Source organism: Ammospiza caudacuta, unplaced genomic scaffold, assembly GCF_027887145.1.
Source record: "Ammospiza caudacuta isolate bAmmCau1 unplaced genomic scaffold, bAmmCau1.pri scaffold_39, whole genome shotgun sequence".
Classification (NCBI taxonomy): Eukaryota; Metazoa; Chordata; class Aves; order Passeriformes; family Passerellidae; genus Ammospiza; species Ammospiza caudacuta.
This window is the reverse complement of record NW_026683124.1, coordinates 786,974-810,520: the sequence shown is the minus strand read 5'-3', so window position 1 is coordinate 810,520 and position 23,547 is coordinate 786,974. Positions and strand designations below refer to the sequence as shown.

Below are 23,547 nucleotides of genomic sequence, written 5' to 3'. Positions count from 1 at the left end.
ATTCACCCCACGATGAGGAACACAAGGCTGCGGAAAGTCCCACAAGAACCCTAGCTCAAGTAGCTAAATTCCAGAATAACTTCTGAATTCACAGGCTTGGGGGCTTTGCCAAATGGGAGAATAATTTTTCTCTTCATCCCTGTCAGCTTTGTGACAGCTACACAGAGCTTTCCCTTCCTTTTCATAATCTGTATTGGGCCGAATTTCTACTTTGCTCTTATTGGAACCTACCAGCAGCTGAGCTGGAGCTGTTCAGGAACTGATCAAACTTGGAATTGCCACAAAATGGCTTCTATTTTTGGTTTATTCATCTTTGCAATTTATTTGTGTTTTCATCACATATGACTTATGGGAAAAACAAGTATTCATCAAAGCGATTTATGCAGAGTCAGGTTTGATTTCTACCAAGTTTATTTTGTCCAGTGCTCAGGGGAATCTCCCATCCTGTCTGCAGCTGCTCCCACAGGGATGTGAGGGCTGATCCGAGAGCCCCAGGGGTCACAGTCAGGGCTGCCCTCAGGGAATGCTCGCCTGGTATTGAGGGACAGGGTGGGAGCACCTGGATCTTGGAGCACCCAGCTGCCCCTCATGTTTGGAGGTGCCTGAGGAGGGCTGGGACGATGCCAGGGACATCCTGCAGTGACATCCCTCTCTCCTGTTCTGGGTCAGCTCAGTCCCAAACCTGACCCTGACCCTGGTCTCAGTCTCACTCCCTGTTGAGACACACTCACAGTTCTGTATTTAATGTCATCCCAGTGCCAGACTTGTCTAGCCCCAGACCCAATCCCAACCCCAGCCATAAAGCCAATCCCATGTCTAGCCTTAACCCCAATCCCAGCTCTAATCCAAATCTCAGCCCCAACTCCAACCCAGCCCCAATTCAAGCCCCTTCCTTAATCCTCAGCCCCAAACCAAATCCCAGGTTCAGTCCTTGTGGGGGTTTGGGGGTGTCTCTGTCCCTCTGACCCCGATGATGTTTGGGTGGGGTCACAGCAGGGCTGAGAGGGACAGAGACCCCCCGGCCTCCCCAGGTGTGAGAAGGTCGGAGAGCCCCCCCCAGCCCTGAGCACCCTCAGCGGTGAGAGGGACACAGAGCCCCTGGTCCCCAGCCCTGCACAGGCATTGCCTGAGGCCAGAGGGATGGAGACCCCCCGAGCATCCCCCAGGGTGAGAGGACAGAGAGCCCCAAGCATTCCCTGGGCTGAGAGAGACAGAGACTGCCCCAAGCACCCTTTTCAAGGAAGGACAACAAAATATTTTCTTTTTCACTGGTCAGTCATAACAACCATTTTCTTCATCATTTCTCCTATAAGTTCCCCAGGAGGAAGGAGGGACTGTTTCCAAGTCCTTCCAAGTTTCCAAGAGTTCTTCCAGAAAGAATCACAACCTCCTCAGAGAAGGGAACCATGCTGTTATCAAAGGCACTTGTAGTCAGAGACCAGCGCCCTGATCTCACTGTGCCCAAATAATATTGCAATATGGTTAAGAAAATTGTTACAGAGATTCCTCTGCCCCAATTAAGGTGCTAACGAGACCAAAACCAAAATGCATTTTATTGAACAGTAAATGTGAGGTAGAGAGAGAGATGGAAAGAAAGAGAAAAGGGGGAGAGAGCAAGGGATAGAGACCTCCTCTGGAGGGAGCCAAGTGTGACATTGTCCCCTGTGTGTGTGCCCTTCCCAGGGTGGGGGTTTTTCACCTGAGCCAGTTCGGGTAAGGGGGGTGGTGTTCACCCCCTGAGCAGGGATTACCCCACTGTGTCAGGTTGCAATGCAAGATGTAGCCAAATGCATGTTTTCAATCCCCATCTTCATGAACTGCTATAAACAGGTGGGGCAGTGTTCTTTATCTCTTGCATGACTCACCCCTGATAACGCCCTCCAGGGGAGATATCTTCTGCTAATGGGCCATTGAGTGTCACTGCAGGACTGATAATATTCCATCATTCCATTGTGGGATGCTCCGCCCAGGGGGAGGATCCAAGCATTCCTACCTGGATATAAGCTGAGCCTTGCAACACCAGGAGCAGCTTGCCTACTGGATTCCCAGAGGACAAGAGCTCCATAACCACCACTGGACCTTCAGAAGCAGACGAGACCCTTTTACAGGATCACTGCTCTGACAGAATCATGTTCATCACTCCAACAGGACTGAAGCCACCATTTAATGTGACTGCTGCCACCACCCTGACTACCAGGGTGTCAGGTTATATCCTGACTCTGTCAGTTTAAGGCAGTGTTTCTGTATCACTGCCCTGATCTAAATTTTCTTCTTAAATTGTAACTTCGACTTAGACTCTCCCCCAAGTTTGCCTTCAAACCAGAACAAAAGACAATGTGCGCACCGTTTGTTTTCTTCCCAGAACAGGACTTCCCATTCCCAAACCTTGATTGGATGGAGGAGGAGGCTGCAAGGAAGAGGAAGGAGTCCCGGGACACCCAGGCAGGTGAGGAGGAAGTCAGTGCTCCTTTCCCCCTCTCTCCTGCTCCATCTCCCAGCCCAGCACAGACCCCTGCATGCAGGACAACCCTGCTGCCAACACCGTCCTGCTGGGGATGCACTGGGGGAATCTCCTTCCCCTTCCCTCTGGTGTGGAGGCAAATCCCATCTTCTCCTGTCCTTCCTCCCCCAGACAAGAGGCGGATGATGGACACCAGGGAGGAAAAATCTCCTTGGCAGAACCTCATGGGAGAGGCAGTTTTGAGTGACTCCACAGTGCAGAATTACAGTGGGGAGGAAAATCCATGGAGATTCCAAAGGAGGAGGGGCTTCAAACACAGCCCAGGGTGCTCTGAGTAGGAAAGACCCACTCTGTACCAGGAAGGTGGACAGAGCTTCAGCCAGAGCTCTAAGTTGGTGGTCCATGAGCAGCTTCATGATGGGGAGAAGCGCCACAACTGCTTGGAGTGTGAGAAGAGCTTCAGGCAGAGTAGCACCCTGATCTGCCATCAGATGATCCACACTGGGGAATGGCCCTACGAGTGTGGGGAATGTGGGAAAGGGTGAAGCTGCTGCTCTGCCCTCATCACCCACCTGTGCATCCACACTGGGGAGAGGCCCTACAAGTGTCCCTAGTGTGGGAAGAGGTTTCGGACCGGCTCCCATCTCCTCCAGCACCAGCGGATTCACGCTAAGGAGAGGCCTTTCCTCTGCCCTGACTGTGGGAAGGGCTTCAAGAACAACTCCCACCTTGTCACCCACCGGCGCATCCACACTGGGGAAAGGTCCTACGAGTGCCCAACCTGTGGGAAGAGGTTTCAGAGCAGCTCCAATCTCCTCCTGCATGAGTGGATTCACATGGATGAGAGGCCCTTCCACTGCCCAAACTGCGGGAAGGCCTTAAAGCAAAACTTCTCCCTCATCACCCACTGGCGCATCCACACCAGGGAGTGTCCTATGAGTGTCCCCAGTGTGGGAAGAGCTTCACCCAGAGCTCTCACTTGACCAGACACCAACAGATTCATTGGTAAGGGAAGCCCTGCAAATGCTCCAACTGCAGGGGGAGCCTTATGCCCAGTTCCAGCTTCATCCCCCATTGGAGGTCCCACATTGGGAAGAGCCCTGGTGGTCCATGTTCCTCGTGATGCCGTCTGGGAAGACACCTGTCCCTTTTCCTGCACCTGCCAATGACGTGATGTATGATTGAAGAACATGAGGGTCTGGCCACGGCCTTGTCATTACATTCACTCCCACCTCAGGTCATTTCCAGAGGCAGGAAACGGTCTCTCTCTCTCTCTCTCTTCCTGAGGAGAAGGGTGTTCTTTCCAGACAGGGGAAATTGTGGCCAGGCAGACCCAGTGAGTTGTGTTTAAGTTTTCCTTGTAAACAATTTTATTTATCACTTTTGTTACCAATATTGGTTCTGATCTATTTGTTTCTTATTTTGTTTCAGTTCCAAATAAATTGTTCTTATCCCAGCCTGGGATCTTTGCCTTTTGCGCTTTCCATGGGAGGTGGGAGGGCAGCGAGGGCAGTGCAATTTTAGCTGGAGCAGGAAATTGGGGAATCCCATTCCTGAGCCCCGGCCCCGTGGAAAGCGAGCATCCCAGCTGGTCGCAGCCCTGGTGGCCATGGCAACAGCCTTGGGAGCGGGTCCCTGGCTGGGGCTGTGGGAACCTCTTCCCTCTGGAGGATCCTGATGGGTCTCTCCCAGCTCAGCCAATTCTGTGGTTCTGGGATCCCATGAGCTTGGGGATGGGGATGCCAATGGTTGCCATGGCAATGGGCTCATCTGCAGGCCTGAGCTGGTGTCCATGGCAACTACCCCTGGCATGGGGTCTTCATGGAGCTGGCAAGGGAATGACCATAGAAACAGGCGGCTGGTGATGGTTGCCATGGAAACTGACCATAGCAACAGGGTCACGGTGATGGTTGCCATGGATTCTGACCATAGCAATAAATGTCTGGTGATAGTTGCCATGGAAACTGACCATAGCAACAGGGTCCCAGTGATGGTTGCCTGCTAAGGATCAGATTTGTCACAGACCCTCAGAGGGATTCCATGGGGACTTTCCAAGAGTCCCCAGGCTGTTCCAGGGCTGGAATGTCACAGGCACAGACAGGGGCTCCATGGACACCTCCCAGGGCTTTCTGGGATGGTAAAGAGCCCTGTGGCCAGAGGCAGCCACAGCCATTCCATGGTGACATCCCAGGGCACCTTGTGCTGCAAAGGCACCGATCTGTCACAGGCACTCACGGAGGCTCCCCAGTGACATCCCAGGAGTCCCCAGGCTGCCAAAGAGCCGGGATGTCTCAGACACTCACAGGGGTTCCGGTCATGGGCACAATGGGAGCTTTAGGCAAAAGCTTTATTTCTTTATTGGAGAAACTCCTGCTGAGTCATGACATGGAGAAAATACACCCAACAGCCGCCATGGATCCTCAAAATCCTGCAGGGCCCCCAGACTTCTACAATTCCTTCTAAGAGAGGAGACTGGGAGTGGCTGGATCCAATCCTAGCCCCAGAATTTTTCAAAGGTTTATATGTAAAATATTTGACAGGTGGAATTCAACTTTAACCCAATTTGTCCCACAGGATTAATCATGGAATCCCAGATAAATTTATATAAATATGGCTCTAGCTGATTCTGATCATGATTGGACAGAAAGATCTTTACCAGAATTATTTACTCCACAGTTCAGGAGCTATAACAATTATTATAATAAAGTACTCTCAGAAGCAGTTTTGAAGTCAACATGGGCCTTGCTGGAGTTGTTGGAGCCCATTGCAGGCAGAGCCTCCTGCTGCAGCAGGAACTGCCTTTCCTGTGCCATGAGCAGGGCAGGTCCTGCTGCAGGCAAAGCCCCAGGCCAGCCCCAGCACAGGGAAGGGCTCAGGCACAAGGGCAGAGTGCCGTGCTGGGAGCTGTGCCAGGGAGAGCCTGAGGCACCAAAGGCACCTTGGCAGCAGCAGCAGCTGCTTGCAGGCCATGGCCAGAAGCCTCCCTTGGCAGCCCAGCCTGGTGCCACCACTGCAGAGCTGCTGCCTCAGGGCTCATTCCTGGCTGGGCTCTGAAAAGCCACTTCTGCCCCAGGAGCCTGACTGGGAAGCCACTGGCCCCAGCACCTTGGGGACAAGATATTAATGACAAAACTCTTCATGGCAGCAGAGCCAAGGCAGGGGCAGAGGAAAGGGCAGAGCCAGGCCCAGGGGACAGGGCTGCCATGGCGATGGCTGTGAGGTCACTGCCCCTGCAGCAGCCTGGCTGCCCTCAGCAGACATTCTGGCAAGAAGCGCTGTGAGGGCACCCAGCACATCAGAGAACCCACACTACAGGAATTCTGTCCCTGAGGATGAGAGGGTTTCACTGGGTCAGGCTGCACAAACATCCTGATCTTGGACAATTCCTGGGATTGGGCATCCACTTCTCTGGAAATACTCTTGCAGCTTTGTGCCTTTCTCATAACTATAAAAGATTTCCTCCTTATATCAAATGTAAATCCACACTCATTCATTTTAAAGATATTGACCCTTGTTCTGTCACTGCAAGATTTAGGAGAAAAATCCTTTAACCACTGCTTCTCCATTTTCACAGGTCTTGGAGAGGACACAAAAATCTCCCAAGATGGGGTTTGGAGGCCTCATCAGATAAGCATCAGGGAGAGGTTAATAGCTCTGGTGTCAGTGGGGTAGAGATTGATGACTAAATGGGAATAGCCTGGGAGGGATGGAAGGGTGGTTTCAGAGAGTCTGGAGCTTTTTCTTCATAGTGGGAATGGGCCTGAAGAAGACATAATAGCACCAATGGTAGCTGGGGAGGCCCAGACTGGCACCAGGAGAAAGGAATTTCCCTGGCAGGGCAGGGCTGTGGTGCAGCACTTCCCCAGCAGGAGCCTGGAGCAGCCAAAGGCTTTGTGTGGGTGGGCAGAGGCAGGCAGGAGGCAGAGCTGTCAGCAAAGGAAGGGTCCAGCCAGGTGGGGCAGCCAGGGGATGCCGACAGCCTGCAGGGACAGAGACGCAGCTTTGTCCAGCACCAGAGACACCTTTCCGTCGCTCGTCCCCACCTGTCATCACTTCCACCTGTGTTCTGCTCTACCTGGAACCTGGGCACATTTTCTCAGTCCTGTCCCTCAGAAGGATCTATTTATAGTATGAGAAACTTCAGTGTTTCCCCCTCTTTTTGAGTCCCTGCGAAGTTCTTTGAGCACATTCTGGGGGATGGGTCTGAAGCAAAGAACACCAAAGCCCCAGAGGCTCATTAAAGTCCCTGTGCTGTGTCTGTGCTGCTGAGCTGGGCCGGGCTCCTGGCCCAGAGGCAGCTCCTGGCAAGGGCAGCGCTGCAGAGAGACAGCTCTGGCCAGGAGCAGCTCCTGTGCACAGCCCAGCAGGGCTGGGGCACTGCCAGGGCCCCTCAGGGACACCAGCAGGGCACAGACAGAGCTCACAGGGCCTCCGCACTGGCAGGGGCTGTGGCATGTCCCAGAGGGGGCTGTGTCACAGCAGCACCTCTGGGGCTGTGTCATAGAGGCACAGAGCAGCTGTGATGTCAGCAAGAGGCTGTGTGACAGCACAGAGTGGGCTGTGTGAGGTCACAGATTGGGCTACGACATCACAGAGTTTGTTGTGTGAGGTCACTGAGCAGCTACAGCATCATAGAGGGGACTGTGTGACATCACAGAGCAGTCTGTGACATCAAGGCATGGCTGTATGACATCATAGAGCTGGCTGTGAGGGCTGAGTGTGTGCTGTGACATTACAGAGTGGCAGTATGACATTGCAGAGAGGGTTTTTTTACATCACTGAGACTGTTTTGACATCACACAGCTGCCTGTGACAATAAAGAGTAGGGTGTGAGGCCATAGAGCAGATCCTGCCATCATAGAGGGTGACTCTGTGACATCAGAGAGGTGGTTGTGACATCACTGGGTGGCTGTGTAACATCACAGAGCAGGCTGTGACAACACAGAACAGACAGTGACATCACTGGGTACCTTTTTGACATCACAGTGTTTTCTGTGACATCACAGTGCAGCTGCATTGCATTCCAGGGTGACATCCCAGATTTGGTTCTGTGTCATCACAAGCGTGATGTGTGACATCCCAGAGTGGGCTGTGACATCATTGGTGTCTATGTGACATTGCAGAAGAGGTGTGTGGCATCATAAGGGGCAGTGTGATGTCACAGGGGCTGTGTGACATCACAGGGGCCGTGTGACATCACAGATGGCTTTGTGGCTCATAAGGGACAGTGTGACATCACAGGGGCTGTGTGACATCACAGGATGCTGTGTGACATCACAGGGGCTGTGTGAGGTCACTGGGGAGGTCACTCTGCCCCGGCCCCCCTCACAGTTCCCCTCAAGATCAGTCCAACCCTGCTCGTGCACATTTGGGTCCCCTGTCCCCCCGGGTCCCCCTGCCCCTGGCCCTGCAGCCTCCCCCATAGGATGTTCCATGAGATCGACCCCAGATCCTGACATGGGGACGGGGGCTGGGGCCCTGGGGGTGGCACAGGGGGACAGGGACCCTCCGGCAGCGTCCCCGTGTCCCCCAGGGCCAGAGCCTGGGCCAGGGCTCCTTCACCCTGTTACGAACAAGGGCTTGAGAGCACTGGAAAAAATCCCCAGCAAGGGATCAGCAAAAATCAGATTTAATATTAAGGGACAGCAGCACAGATTTCCTTGGCAAGAGTCACTCTGCTCCTGACTGGACAGTTCAGGCACAGCAAGGAAACAAAGTAACAACAAAACCAAACCAAGTCCAGGCAATCAAACCAGAAATGAGCTGAGAACTGTCCCTGTGTGTGTCTATGACACAAGCACAGTGAAGGCAAGGATAAAAGGGATACAGCCTAAAAGCTTAATAGAGCTCAAACCTAACAGAATTACACCTTAACCTTAAGTGATACCTTCAACTTCACAATTTGGCAGAAGAATGCTACTTAACAGTATTTAACCTAACTTATAACTTGTGACTTAACATTTTAAAACAGGAATACCACTTTAAAAAATTAGGTAATAACTTAAAATAAACTTTATATCTTAGCAAAAGAACAGCTCTTAGCAGCATTTAACTTAGCTTAGAGCTTGTGACAAAACCTTACTTACTGATACCTGGATATCTGACTGACTCAGCTATCCAAAGCACTCCAACCCCTCAGAGAGCAGCATTTCTGCCACATTTCCCCAGCACAGGCACTCCTGTGCGCACACAGACACAAAGAGTCAAGGCAAGGCACCTGTGAGAAATTCCCCTGAGGGCAGGAAATGCTCACTGTGGATCCTTTGCCATCTCCCCAGCAAAGGGCAAAGGGTTGAGCCTGGAGGAGTGGGGGGATCAGCCCAGGCTCCGTCGTTGTTCAGGATCCCCGAGTGCAGCAAACGGGAGAGTTCCCAGCTGGGAGAGGCCCCATTCAGAGGGAGTCGCTGGCCCAGGAGAGCTCCAAGGGCTCCTTTTGGAGCGCTGTTTGCAGGGCCCCAAGAGAGGGGCTGCAGTCCCAGCGATGGCTCATCCTGGCCGCACTTGGCACCAACAGCTTTCTTTGGCAGTGTGAGAACAGGGATGTTGTGCCACTGAGGGAACAAAAACAGTTCCCAGGGCTGCTCCTAGAGAAAGGAACTGTTTGGGCAGCAGAAGTGACTGGAGCAGACAGTGTTTGTGATGAGCTGCAGAGGAGCTGAGCCCAGGAGCTGTTGGCCAAGGCCCAGGCCCAAGAAGCATTTCTGAGCTGGCAGGGCGGCCTGAGAAGGGGAGGGGGGAATGCAGCAGCACAGGGCCATGGAACCAAGGGACCATTGTGACACTGTGGGGCCCTGTGAGACCAAGGGACCATTGTGACACTGTGGTGCCCTGTGAGACCAAGGGGCCACTGTGACACTGTGGGGCCCTGTGAGACCAAGGGACCATTGCGACACTGTGGGGCCCTGTCAGACCAAAGAGCCAGTGTAACACTGTGGAGCCCTGTGACATCAAGGGACCATTGTGACACTGTGGGGCACCATGGAATCATGGAGAGCACTGTGACATTGCTGGGCCTCATGTAAACATGGAGACCATTGTGACACTATGATGCCCCGTGGAATTAGCAAACCATTGGGACACAATGAGGCCTCATAGAACCAGTGAGACCATGAGGAAGTCCATTGTGATACTATGGACCTTCTCATGGTGGCCCTGGGAGGACCATTGTGATACTGTGGTGCCTCATGAAATCAAGAGGCCTTTGTGACACTGCAGGGCTGCATGGAACTAAAGCTCCAGGGCAACACAGAATGGCCTCATGTCATCAGTGGTCCATTGTGACACTGTGAAGCCAGAGTGTCGCAGACATTTCTCCACAGAAATCCTTTCTTTCGGATTTCTGCATCTTCTGGAGGCCTCAGAATGTTGGAAAAGAAATGAAATTTAGCAAAATATTTAATTATAGTGAGTTGTGTGTGAACTGGTTTGTTAAAAAGTAGTTTTGTAGCCGTTGAAAGTGTGTTGGGTTTTGTGTGTTACCTAGCAGGTAGTCTTAGAGATTTAATAAATAATTAAACTAGTGCAAGAAGGTAAGAATGCTAACCTGTCTAGAGGCAGCATACAATGCTCTTAGAATAAGATAAGCAGAGGATTGATGACCTTGTTTGTGAACCAAGGAATGTATCACAAGGGGTCTGTGACCAGGCAAGGGGAACGGAGGACTGTTTTTTTAGAGACTAGGCAAGGGGAACAGGGAACTGTTTCTTGGAAACTTTGTTGTGAATCGCATGTATAAGAGGGAAGCACCCATACGCGAATTTGGGGGCTCGGACTTTGGGACGTGAGTCCCCCAGTTCCCCGGGCCCTTAATAAAGCACCCACAAAACTTATCCGAGTTTTGTGTCATTTATCAATCGGGCAACAGTTTTCTGGTGACCGCGGCAGGACTCCAAGGGCTGCTGGGGCGGTTCGCGTCCCGATCCACTCCAAGCCGGCACCGAGCACTTCTCGGGGAGTAATTGGTCGTGACCGACACCCCGCGCCTGTTGGACAACTGCCAAGGTAAGCCCGAAGGTGCTTTATATTGGAAAAAGGTGATAATTGGATTTGGATTTGGTGGTTGGTAAAAAAGCCTAGGCTCCGGCCATAAGACGTCTAAGAACACAGGACCGGAACTCGCCTCCTGTTTGTTTTAGGGAAGGACGGCGAGAAGGTATATTGGTTTAAGGTATATTGGTTTATTGGGATTAATAGTGGAATTAAAGGTTGTAATATGATGTCTTTTAAACTTTTAAAACCTTAGTGCAAGCCAGTGGTAAAATACCTGGAAATACACCATTAGGTTGTATATTGAAACGGTGGAAAAGTGAGGGGTATTATCAAGAATTGGATAAAAGCAAAATGATAGATTATTGTAATCATTGGTGGCCTGAATATGAGATTGGGGAAGCGGGATGGCCGGTGAATGGTACACTGGAATTGGGGATAATGGAATCTTTGATGCAATTTTTAAGGAGAAATGAGAAATGGAATGAAATACCATATTTGGATTTGTTTTTCGTTTTATATCGGAAAGAGGAATGGCAAAAGGAATGTGGTATTTTGGTTTTAGAAGTGAATGATGAAAGGGAGTGTGTGGGATGTAAAGAAAGAAAGGAGCGTAATTTGTATCCTTCAATCGAGGAAGATTTGTCTTATTGTATAGCACCTCCAAGGGTTCCGGTTGCTCCTAATGTGCCGCCTGCTCCCCCTGCGGATATAGCTATAAAAACGGGATCTAGTGAGAGTGATAGTGATGGTGGTGATGGTGAAAAGAATGAGAGTGTTAAAAGAACTCCATTAGCAGGGCGGACTCGCAAGGGAAGGAAGGGGCAAAAGGGGCCACAGTTAATTGCGCCGTTGAGGGAAGCTGTGGGACCACAGGGAGAAAGGATACTTATAAAGGTGCCTTTCTCCCCCGGGGATTTGGTAATATGGAAGCAATCAGCAGGGAGTTATCGGGAGGATCCTGAAAGGGTGGCAAGGGTGGTTAAAATGGTAATAAAGACTCAGAATCCGGACTGGAATGATTTACAGGTATTATTAGATACTATAATGGATTCCACGGAAAAGGAAATGGTTATTAGAGCCACTAGAGAAAAGGCTCGTGAGGAAATTCGGTTGAGACAACTAAATGAGACAGTTGATGAATTGGTACCAAGTGAGGAACCTAAGTGGGACCCAAACTCTACGGGAGGAATAAGGGCTGTAAAACGATATCAGGAATTGTTGGTGGAAGGAATTAGGACAGGAATACCTAAGACTATGAACTGGTCTAAGTTGTATTCGGTCAAGCAGGACAAGAATGAGTCTCCGTCTGCCTTTTTGGAACGATTAAAAGACATGGCTCGGAAGTTTACTAATTTAGATGTAGAGGATCAATCAGGAAAACTTCAATTGGCATTGTTGTTTATGGGGCAATCACAAGAGGATATTAGGAAAAAGTTACAAAAGCTGGAAGGAGAGGATACTAGAAGTTTGGATAAAATGCTGGAGGTAGCGTGGAAGGTATACAACAACAGGGAAAAAGAAACTGCAAAAAGACAACAAGCTAGTATTCTGGCTGTAATGCAACAGGCAGGGGCAGGAGGAAGACCCATTAGGGGTCGAGGTCGGGGAGGAGCTAATCACGGACAGAGGGGGTTGCCAAGAGGTCGGGGAGGATTTGGGTTTGCACCTAACATGGGGAGGTTGGATCCAAACCAGTGTGCCTTTTGCCGACAATTGGGACACTGGAAAAATGAATGCCCGGTTAGAGGAGGTATGGGCATGGGAAACATGGGATTAAGGACAGCCCCAATGGGAAATGCCCCTGTGGGAGGATTCACGGGAGGACCAGCAGAAGTCGCTCAAGCACTAGTTTTGGGAAACTATCAGAATCAAAGCTGACTAGAAAAGGATTTAAGGGTAGTTTTAGAAATAGATGGAAAGGATCAAGAATTTATGGTAGACACTGGAGCTACTTATTCTGTACTCAATAGACAATTGGGACCTTTGAGTGACACAACGGTACAGGTGGTGGGGGCAACAGGGAAGCTAGAGGAACAACCATTTTTACAACCTTTAAATCTTAGGTTTGGGGGGAAGGAATTAGATCACCAATTTTTGTATATGCCAAACTGCCCCACACCCCTTCTTGGCAGAGACCTGTTGTCCCGACTTAATGTGAAAATAATATTTGAAGGGGGAAGGGTGAAATTGGAAATACCTGAGGAACAAATAGCAGGCATTTTTGTGATCAAGGAAGTGGATGCCTCTCCTATTCCAGAAGAAATTGAGCAGGCTGTAGTACCCTGGGTATGGGAGTCAGGGGTCCCTGGAAAATCTAAAGCTGCACAGCCAGTAAAGGTGGAACTAAAGGAAGGGGCCCGACCAGTGAGGGTAAAGCAATACCCCTTGAAGCTTGAGGCAAGGAGGGGAGTAGCCCCGTTAATTAAACAATTTTTGGCTCAAGGAATATTACAGGAATGTGAATCGGAGTATAATACTCCAATTTTTCCAGTAAAGAAACCTAATGGTAAGTACCGTTTGGTACAGGACTTAAGGGCTATTAATGAAATAGTGAAAGACATACATCCAGTTGTTGCTAATCCTTATACTTTGTTAACATCTGTATCAGAGGAGTTTAAATGGTTCTCAGTGATTGACCTTAAAGATGCCTTCTTCTGCATCCCACTGGCAATAGAGAGTAGGAAATATTTTGCTTTCGAGTGGGAGAGTCCTGATTTTGGGAGAAAGAAGCAGCTTATGTGGACGAGACTCCCACAGGGATTTAAATGCTCCCCTACTATTTTTGGAAACCAACTGGCCAAGGAGCTGGAGGAATGGAAGATAACCCAGGTAACAATATCCCCATCCTTGTATATAGTCCTGCAGTACGTGGACGACATTTTTCTGGCTACTAAGGAAAGGGAAATGTGCGTGGAATTAACAATTAAATTACTCAACATGCTTGGCCAAGCAGGGTATCGGGTTTCTAAGGAAAAAGCTCAATTGGTCAAAAATAGCGTTATTTACCTCGGTTGTGAGATCACACAAGGGCAGAGACGTTTGGGAGTAAACCGAATAGAGGCAATATGTGCTATTCCTTTGCCTCGTAACCATCAGGAATTGAGATCTTTTCTAGGAATGGTGGGATGGTGTCGACTGTGGATCATGAATTTCGGTCTCCTAGCCAAGCCACTATATGAGGCCTTGAAGCAGCATCGGTTGGAGTGGACGACACAGCAAAGGAAGGCCTTCCAGGAATTGAAGCAGGCACTAAAGGAGGCCCCAGCCCTAGGACTCCCTGACGTGACCAAGGAATTCCAGTTGTACGTGAATGAGAGGCAAAAACTGGCATTGGGGGTCCTCACCCAGAAGGTGGGATCCTGGAAGAGGCCAGTGGGATACTTCTCTAAACAACTGGATTCGGTAAGTTCCGGGTGGCCCTCGTGTTTACGAGCGTGGCGGCAACAATAATTCTTATTCAAGAGGCCTGGAAATTGACTTTGGGGGCAAAAATGAAAGTGTTTGTTCCCCATATGATCATGGCCGTTTTGGAGCAAAAGGGGGGTCACTGGCTATCATCCAGTCGAATGTTGCAATACCAGGCCATCCTGAGAGAACAGGATGATATTGAAATAAGGACTACTAATCATGTTAATCCAGCAGAGTTTTTACGCAGTGACCAGGAGGCTGGGGGACTGGTGCACGATTGCGTAGAGGTAATTGAACAAGTATATGCCAGCAGACCCAACCTAAAGGATGAACCATTGGAAGAACCTGAATGGGAACTATACACTGATGGATCCAGTTTTGTCGAGAATGGGACTCGCTATGCCGGGTATGCAGTGGTAACATTGGATCAGGTAATAGAGGCAAAGGCTTTGTTACCTGGAACTTTGGCCCAGAAGGCAGAAGTGATTGGACTCACCAGAGCCCTGTATTTGAGCAAGGACAAAAGGGTTAATATCTGGACAGATTCTAAATATGCCTTTGGTGTGGTTCATGTACATGGGGCGTTATGGAAGGAAAGGGGGCTTTTGAATTTACAGGGAACCAACATCAAGCACTGGGAAGAAGTGCTACAGCTACTGGATGCGGTACACAGTCCCAAAGCAGTTGCAGTAATGCATGTTAGAGGACATCAGACTGCGGAAGGAGATGTTTACAGAGGAAACCGATTTGCTGATGTTACAGCTTGGCAAGTGGCACGGGAAGTATGGACTCAAATGGCATTGGTACCGGTAAGAACAAATCCGGCTACCCCATACCTGAATCAGGAGCCCAAATATTCAATAGAAGATGGAAAACTAATAAACTTGCTAGGGGCACAGAAGAATCAACTTGGGTGGTACGTTACACCAATGGGACAAATAGTGGTACCTACCCGCAGAATGACATTTATTTTGGAATCAGAACATAATAAATGTCATTGGGGGGCAGAAGTATTGGTAAAATTTTTGAAGAATGAGATAATCTCTAGTCGGATGTTAACAATGGCAAAAAGAGTTAATGCAATGTGCCCAGTATGTTTGAAAAATAATCCAGTAGTTAGGAGACAAATACAAATGGGAAAGTTGCAAGTCGGGCCACAACCAGGAGATTACTGGCAAGTTGATTTTTCCGAATTGCCTAGGGCACAGGGATACAGATACTTGTTAGTGTACGTATGTACATTCTCAGGGTGGCCGGAAGCTTTTCTATGTAGAACTAATCAGGCTAAGGAGGTGGTAAAAACCTTGTTAAAAGAAATAATACCAAGATTTGGAGTACCTTTAGGATTGTCATCAGATAGGGGTCCGCATTTTATAGCCGGGGTAGTGCAGGAATTAGCACGAATGTTAGATATAACCTGGAATTTGCATACCCCCTGGAGACCTCAGTCTAGTGGGCAGGTGGAAAGGATGAATCAAACCCTGAAAGGACAAATCAAAAAGATTTGCCAGGAAGCTAAACTGCACTGGCCTCAAGCTTTGCCTTTGGCCCTACTCAGGATTCGAATTAAACCAAGGGAAAAGGTAGGCGTAAGTCCATATGAGATATTATATGGCAAACCATATCATGCAACTGTATTAAAAGGGGAGGTACATGTGAGTGGGGACCAGGCGATTGCAGAGTATGTTATGTCACTTAATAAGATCTTGAATTCTTTAAGAAATACGTTACAGTGGAATAGACCGCTCACGCTGGAGAATTCTGTCCACGACATCCAGCCTGGGGACCAGGTGTACGTCAAGAAGTGGATCACGGATCCGCTACGGGAATCATGGAGCGGACCTCACCAGGTGATGATGACGACCTACACGGCGGTGAAGGTCCAGGGGATGGATGCTTGGATCCATTACACCAGGGTAAAGAAGGCACCGTTCCAGTGGGAAACCCAGATAGTGTCTCCAACCTGGATGATCTTCCGCACAAAGCCGCCTTCTTAATTATATTACTGCTAGTGATCATGAGACTATTACCCGTTCAAGGGTCTACTCTAGTACAGGTTGAAGAAACAAAGGTTACAGTCATGGAAGGGATGGATGTTCAATTAACTTGTGTTATCTTTGACAGCCAGAAAGTTGAGGCCGGTGAAGTTATTGCAATATGGCAACGGGGGGCTGAAAGAAGCCGAGGCAAGATAGGAGTCGGTTGGGATCAGGATAAACAACAAGGAAACACGGTACTGAATCTTACCAAGGTAACCACAAACGATACGGAAGAATATACATGCTTGGTCAAAATATGGGATAGTTTTGATTACAAAAGAGTGAGTATGAGGGTTTTGCCATGGACAGGGGATCGTGCTGAAAACATAAAGGTTAATCCAGTATCAATGGCAGTGGACATGTGGGATGGGCCACCTCTCAGAATAAATTGTTCCTTCCTAGTAAGATCAAGATATCAAAGGAACCTTTGGGTCAAATGGTGGAAGCAAAATAGGGAACTGACCTGGGACAGAATAGAGGACGGGACCAATTGGTGGGGGAAGGAAGGCAAAGGTTGTGGGTGGTCGAGTGTCACTAATCCTAGAATAGGAAATGCATGGTGGAGGCATGACAGAATGATGTTATCCTTACAGAGACACGGTAGGAGTAGACGGGAGGTTATTGATACAATAGAACGAAATACTGAGCAGGAAAATTTAGTGGTAGGATTAATCAGAGATTTTGGGATCATGCAGAATGTGACTAAAATAACAGCTTGCCTGCCGTTACCACAGGCTGCAGGTGAACCAATTCCCTGGGGAATAATACCAGTAACCAAAATGCCTGAAACATTCAAGAATGTTTCATGGTCCTGCCAGTCAGTTCCCAAACCAGTAGATGTATGGAGGGATTTGTGTATGACCACTCGGGCTATGACTAAAGAGGAATGTGAAAAGAAATCCAATCATTATGGTTGGATTCAAAATACCAGGAGGTGTTTAATTGCAACCCCAATAGATGAGCCATGCAATACAGTACGAATAAGAACGAAATCCCAACAAAACGAGATGAGTTGTCAGAATGTCACACAGAATTTTGACACCTGGAATAGTTGGAAGACATTATGGGGACCTAGTGTTTTGGAACACTATGATTACCTTGGGGAAGTACAATGGTGCATCCAATGGTCAGGAGTAAAGAATCAGTCACATTATAGGGCCCTTATCACGTCTATATCTTCCCGAGAGTTCAGACCGCAGAAAGAGGATTGGAATTGTACTGAGGTTTTTACATGTGATACACCAGAAGACCGAATCGGATTGGTACCGGTGAAAATGGCATTAAAGTGGGGATGCGAGTGTAGGGGGTATGATCACACGGTTAGCAGAGAGTCCATGGATGGGCCTATAGATTGCAGATATACTACTGTGCATAGCCCTGGAAATCTAGTCTGGGTGTTGGGACACGGACAGTGGACCACACATTTACCTCTAGATGGATCAGTAACACAAATCACCCTAGGGGTTCCCATATTGTGTCCATACTGGAAACAGAATAGATTGATCCAAAGGAAAGGACTCAGAAAGAGGGAAGAATCCCTAGAGGAGCAGTGGCATGAACCTGGCTCAGGAGTGCAATTTGGATGGATATTGGAGTCATTATTCCCTCCGGTAGCGACATATCGAAACAGGGAAATGCTCAACAATTTGTTAGGACAGACAGAAAGGTTGGCAGCAGCTACTAAGAAGGGATTTAAAGATCTAAATTTGCAAGTGCAAGCTACATCAAGAATGACCCTACAAAACAGAATGGCATTGGATTTGCTACTGTTAAAGGAACATGGAGTTTGTGGTTACCTGAGTAGGAGAATAGATCATTGCTGTGTACACATTCCAAATGTTGCACTTGAAGTTGAGAAAGATATTTCTCAACTGGCAGAAGTGGAAACAAAAACCAAGGAAATTGAAAGAGAAGCACAGCATAATTGGATAGGAGCAGTATTTGATTCTTTGGGGCTTCACCTGTCTGGCTGGATTACGTCTGCTATACAGTATGTACTAATGTTTTTAGTATTTTTAGTGACTATATGGATTGTATATAGATGCCTCTTAGGTGCGATCGAAAAGGAAAAGAGGCGATCTCTCCGGTTGCTGAAGGCGATGACCTGTGGGCGGCAGAATGAAGAACACTCCCCACCTCGTTATGAAGATGTTACTGTTGATTGAGCATCCTTGCAGCGGGACTGAAGGATGCTCAAAAGGGAGGAAATGTTGGAAAAGAAATGAAATTTAGCAAAATATTTAATTATAGTGAGTTGTGTGTGAACTGGTTTGTTAAAAAGTAGTTTTGTAGCCGTTGAAAGTGTGTTGGGTTTTGTGTGTTACCTAGCAGGTAGTCTTAGAGATTTAATAAATAATTAAACTAGTGCAAGAAGGTAAGAATGCTAACCTGTCTAGAGGCAGCATACAATGCTCTTAGAATAAGATAAGCAGAGGATTGATGACCTTGTTTGTGAACCAAGGAATGTATCACAAGGGGTCTGTGACCAGGCAAGGGGAACGGAGGACTGTTTTTTCAGAGACTAGGCAAGGGGAACAGGGAACTGTTTCTTGGAAACTTTGTTGTGAATCGCATGTATAAGAGGGAAGCACCCATACGCGAATTTGGGGGCTCGGACTTTGGGACGTGAGTCCCCCAGTTCCCCGGGCCCTTAATAAAGCACCCACAAAACTTATCCGAGTTTTGTGTCATTTATCAATCGGGCAACAAGAAGACAAGGTAAACAATTATTATCAGCTGCTGGGGAATGCAACAGGGGCACCTATTTTGATTGGTGATTGGTTCATTTTCCCATGTTTATAATTAAGGGCCAATCACAAGGAACAAGCTAGGGACTGAGTCCTTGGACACAACTTTGTTTTAGATTCTTTCTTTCTATTCTTAGCCTAGCCTAGCTGCTCTGCAAACCTCTCTCCTTATTCTATTAGTATAGTAATAATGTATTATATATAATATCTTATATTAATAAATCAAGCCTTCTGATTCAAGAAACAAGATTCACCATCTCTCTCTCTCACCAGCTGCGACCCACTCAGGCACGGTAATACCAGAGGAGACCATTATGACACAGCAAAGCCTCAGGGTACAAAGGTCCATTGTGACATTGCAGACCTCATGGAACAGAGGAGTCTCATGACATTTGGGGCCTGTGGAACCATGGAGACCATTGTGACACTGCAAGGGCTCATGGAATCCTTGGGACCATTGTGACACTGCAAGGGCTCATGGAATCCTTGGGACCATTGTGACACTGTGGGGCCTTATGGAACCTAGGGCCACTGTGACATTGTGGGACCCCACGGAACCTAGGGGCCATTGTGGCACTGCAGGTCTTCTTGTAATCAGGGGGCCATTGTGACACTGCTGGAAACCATGGAATCAAGTCACCATGATGACACTGTGGGGCCCCATGGATCCAAGGCACCATTGTGACACTATGGAGCCCCATAAAACCAAGGGAACACAGAACAGCTCTGGCTGGTTTGGCCTCCCATGGACTGCCTGACTGGTCCAGCTGAACTGTGTATGTTGAGGGTTACTTCTCATCTGCTGCTGAAACACTGGGGCTCTGTGCTTTCCTTCCCAATGCAAAAGAACTGTCCTGCTCCAGGCACCCATTGCCAGAATTGGGATTTCACCTCCAAATTTCCTTATATCCCGAGATTGTTTCCATAAGAATATTGCCAGGACAAGTCTGGCTGGCAGTGGTTTCACAATAGTCACTTCTCATCTGTCCCCAAAACACTGAGGGAGGGTCCATGCTCTCCTTCCCATGGGAAAGAACTGTCCTGCCTCTCCAGGTGCCCATGGCCAAGATTTGGTTTCCACCCCCAAAATTCCCTAAATTCAAAGACTGCTCCCAAAAAAAAAACCTGCCATTCCTGACACGTCTGGCTGGCCTTGGCCTACCAAGGTTCTCACCTGCCTTCCAAACCTTGGAGCTCTGTGCTTTCCTTCCTATGGAAAAGAACTGTCCTTCTGAACCAGGTGCCCATGGCCACAAATGGGATTTCACTTCCAGCATTCCCTGTAGTGACAGACTGGAGGAGATTGTTGGCTTGAAACATTTAGTGTGAGGGGGAGGAAGGGGCAGGTCCAGCCTTGCCCTGCCCTGTAAGCCCAGCCCTGCCCTGCCCTGGAACCCCAATCCCCCCAGAGCCTCTATCCCAGCCCAGCAGTGGCTGCCAGTCCCTGGCGCAGCACAGGCAATGCTCCACAGCCACCTCTGCAGCCCCAGCCCAGCTCCTGAGGGACCAAATGAGCGCAAGTCCCATCTGTGGGAAGGGCCCAGGCAGACCAAGGGGTATTTAAGGCTGACCACAAGGCAAGCACACATCTTGACCCTACCTCCTCTTGGAATTTCTATCTGAACACTGCTGGAATCCAGGAGTTGGTAGCTATGTGTGTGCTTCTCTGTATCTTTTTTGTCTTTCTCTCTTTTTAATTCACACTTCTTGTAAAATTTGAGTAACTTAAAATTGATCAAGCTAAGAGTTTGTGAAGGTGAATGGGCTAAGTCAGTGCTTTGAGAATTGGTTTTTTTTGATTGAATGTCATACTAAACCTTTTGCCAAAGTTTCTCTGATTTTTCTAAAGTTCCCAGTAAAGGCTGTTTTGTTCTTTTGAGCTCCCAGCCACATTCCACACTCCATTTTCCACCTGGAGCCGCTGGTGCCTCTGAGTTGTGCTGCCCCAGCCCCAGGGACGCTCTCCTTGTCTGCCCATTCCCCCACGGTCTCTGGGCAGGGATGGCCTCAGTGGGGGCTGCTGACATCCTCAGCACCTTCGAGGCTGCTGCTGAATTTTCCTGCTCCAGAGGCTTGTTAAGCCTTCAGCTCTTCAGAGCAGGAATTCAGTGTCCCAGGGCTCAATAACATTCAGAACACTTAAACAAGCCAAGCCTCTGGGGATAATTTGATTTCAGTTTTCAAATCTTCTGTGGTTAATTAGGCAGATTTCAGAAGTGTATTCAAACTGAATATATTCTATTTTAAAAAACAGTGAGAAAAGATTTCTTAGGTCCCGTTTAGGTTTTATTCCCTGTTAATAAATTGATATGTGCAATCTTCAATTGACACTGAATCCAAGTACCTCCTTATGCAGTTTGAATAGATATGAAAATCAAGACCCTTCATGGCTGACAACCAATCAGACTCTGTCCCTACCCCCACCCCACCATTTCCCCCATCCAAGCCCTGGCACTCAGAGCAGCCTTGTGCAAATCTGAGCTCCCTCCAGCCCAGGCTGCACCTGCAGCTTTCAGCTCCTTGGCTCCAACTCCCACCTGCTTTCCTTGGAGAAGGAGCTGCCCAAGAAAAAGAGGGATGTTCATTTCTTGTCAGCCAACAAAGCCAAGGGAAGGCACAGCTCCATCAAATGCAAAAGTCATTCCTCTGCTGGATATTAAATCCACTTTCCACTGCAGACAGCCTCAGAGCAATGGAAAACACCTTCTGTGCCCAGCACAGATCCCAAGGTCCCACCAAACCCTCCCTGCCCCAATTCTGCCCAGATTTGCTCTTTGCACACACGAGTCACATGCTGAAGTCAGGAGCTCCCTCCATGCCCAGAGGGAGGAAAAGAGAGAAAGGGGATGAAGAGCTCTCCTGTGCAGAGCCAAGGTCCAAGTGCTCTGGGATGTCCCAAAACCATATGTCCACCATCCCCCAGAGATTTCCGTACAGCAACAGTTTCACACAAAGACAAAAGAAAAGGTAATTCTGTGAGATATAAACACAATTAAGATGTTGACTAAGATGATATTTATTTGAGCTTCAGAAATATTAGGCAATTCCCTGAAGCTTGAAGCATGAAACCAGTCAGCTGAAGGGCACTTGAATGACCAGAAAGCATTGGGAGGAGTGCTGAGGGTTTTTTGCAGGACAATGGACATATGCAACATGTGCACAATCCAGCCTTCATAGAAACTGAGTAAGGTCACCATGCCCTTGAAGGACACAAAAGGAGAAGAACATGCTCAGCAGCAGACGGTTCAAGATGCAAAGGCACACAAGAAAACCTGCAGCAAGATGCACGAAGAAGAAAGACTAACTAAAATTAACTGAAATGTCAAAATGCATGTGTAAAAAGGATTTAACCAATCACGTATTAGCTTGAGGTGTGAACAATAGAGAACAGTATAAAAATGGCTTGCTTTTTGTAATAAATTGGCTTCACTTGATCATATTGATCATTGTGTGATGTCCTGTTAATGATCCTCCGCACCTGGGGACCAGAAATGCATGCAAGCCTCCACCCCAAGAGACATTATGAATTCAGAAAACATGGCCATTAACTGCTTGATACCAACACAGAGTAATGGCAACCAAAATGCAGTCAGACCAGGGGTTTTTCCACTCTCTCTCAAGCCCCATGCGTTGGGCACCAAATTTTGTCCTGGTTTAGGGCAAATTGGGAGAAAACCTCCAAAGGGGCCCCTCCAGAAAGGAAACCCACACAGCCCCTCTCCCCAACCGGGTCGGGAAGGATTCCTTGGGGAGAAGTGGAAAGAACCTTTTTATTTAACAAGCACAGCACCCCCCAGCACACAAAATGAACAATACCAGGTGACAACACTCTTTCACCACTCTGAAAAAGATGACAAATTCAGAAAGTCTTTCTTTGGAGTGGTCACTCTGTTATCAGTCCCTCCGGTGCAGGAGTAGCTCCTGCAGCCACAAGGTGCAAACTCTCGGTGTTCCCAGGGCCCAGTCTGGAGCAGTTTGAGTGGTTCCAAAAAAGGGAAAGGAAAACAGTCCATGGAAAAATTCAGACTGCTTAGCTAAACTAACTAATGAGCAGAAACAAAAGCAAGAGCAAAGCAAAAAGCCAAGCAAAAAGCCAAAGCAGCACCATGTACTGCCCTGTCTCTGTGCCCTGCCAGCCATGGGGGAGCGGCTGATAGCAAAACCAAAACAAAACTTCACTCTTCAGAGCCAGGCTTGAAGGCACAGAACATAATATCCAGCATAAACAGAACAGACAGCTGGGGATTCAAGCATCCTAATGTCACCCTAGGACAGCACAGTTATTCCAAACTGCCCCCCAGCAGCTCCCTCCTCACCGATGCCATCTGCTGGGCTGTGCCAGCTTCAGGAGATGGCTCCAGGGCCTGCATTACCTGTGTGAAAAATGCATATTGTATGACTGGCTTTTCACAAATATTAAAATGAATATTATATGTGTTGTGTTAGAAAGTTATGTTGTACTAATTTTCTTAAGTAGTCTGTTAAATCTAGTTTTAGGTTATAACATAATGTTAAAATAGAAACTATGCTACGTAAGATACTTTTATAATTAGAGTATTAATAATTTGGACAATTTGAATTAGGACAATATGAGATAACAGAAACAAAGAGTTACAGATGTCTGGGTAACTTCTTCTGGGCAGCATAAGCCTGAAAAAGGACACACATTAACAGAGGGTTAACCCTTAAAAACAATAGCTTGTTGCATATTCATACCTCTCATACACGATGCATAAATTCCATTCAAACACAGGATTCTGTCTGATTAATGTCAGCTTCTTCCTCTGAATCCTGACGGCATCTTCATAGCTGAGCAGGCAGGAAGAAGTTCGTTTCTTCTGATAAGAGAGCAATAAATTGTCTTTCTCTGAAAGATTTAGGTGTCCTGTGGCCGCTATCTCGT

The 23,547-nt window shown here is 48.2% G+C and overlaps 1 protein-coding gene across 1 annotated transcript in view; it reads left to right on the top strand.

Annotated features, from left to right (window-relative positions):
* The window catches only part of LOC131571807 (uncharacterized), a 50,684-nt gene extending 34,829 nt beyond the window's left edge, over window positions 1–15,855 (top strand). The window contains 5 exon segments of the mRNA XM_058824576.1: window positions 3,115–3,409; window positions 11,163–11,255; window positions 12,333–13,883; window positions 13,886–14,264; window positions 15,579–15,855. Of these exon segments, the coding sequence (XP_058680559.1) occupies window positions 3,115–3,409; window positions 11,163–11,255; window positions 12,333–13,883; window positions 13,886–14,264; window positions 15,579–15,855 (2,595 nt within the window).
* The last annotated feature ends 7,692 nt before the right edge of the window (window positions 15,856–23,547 follow it).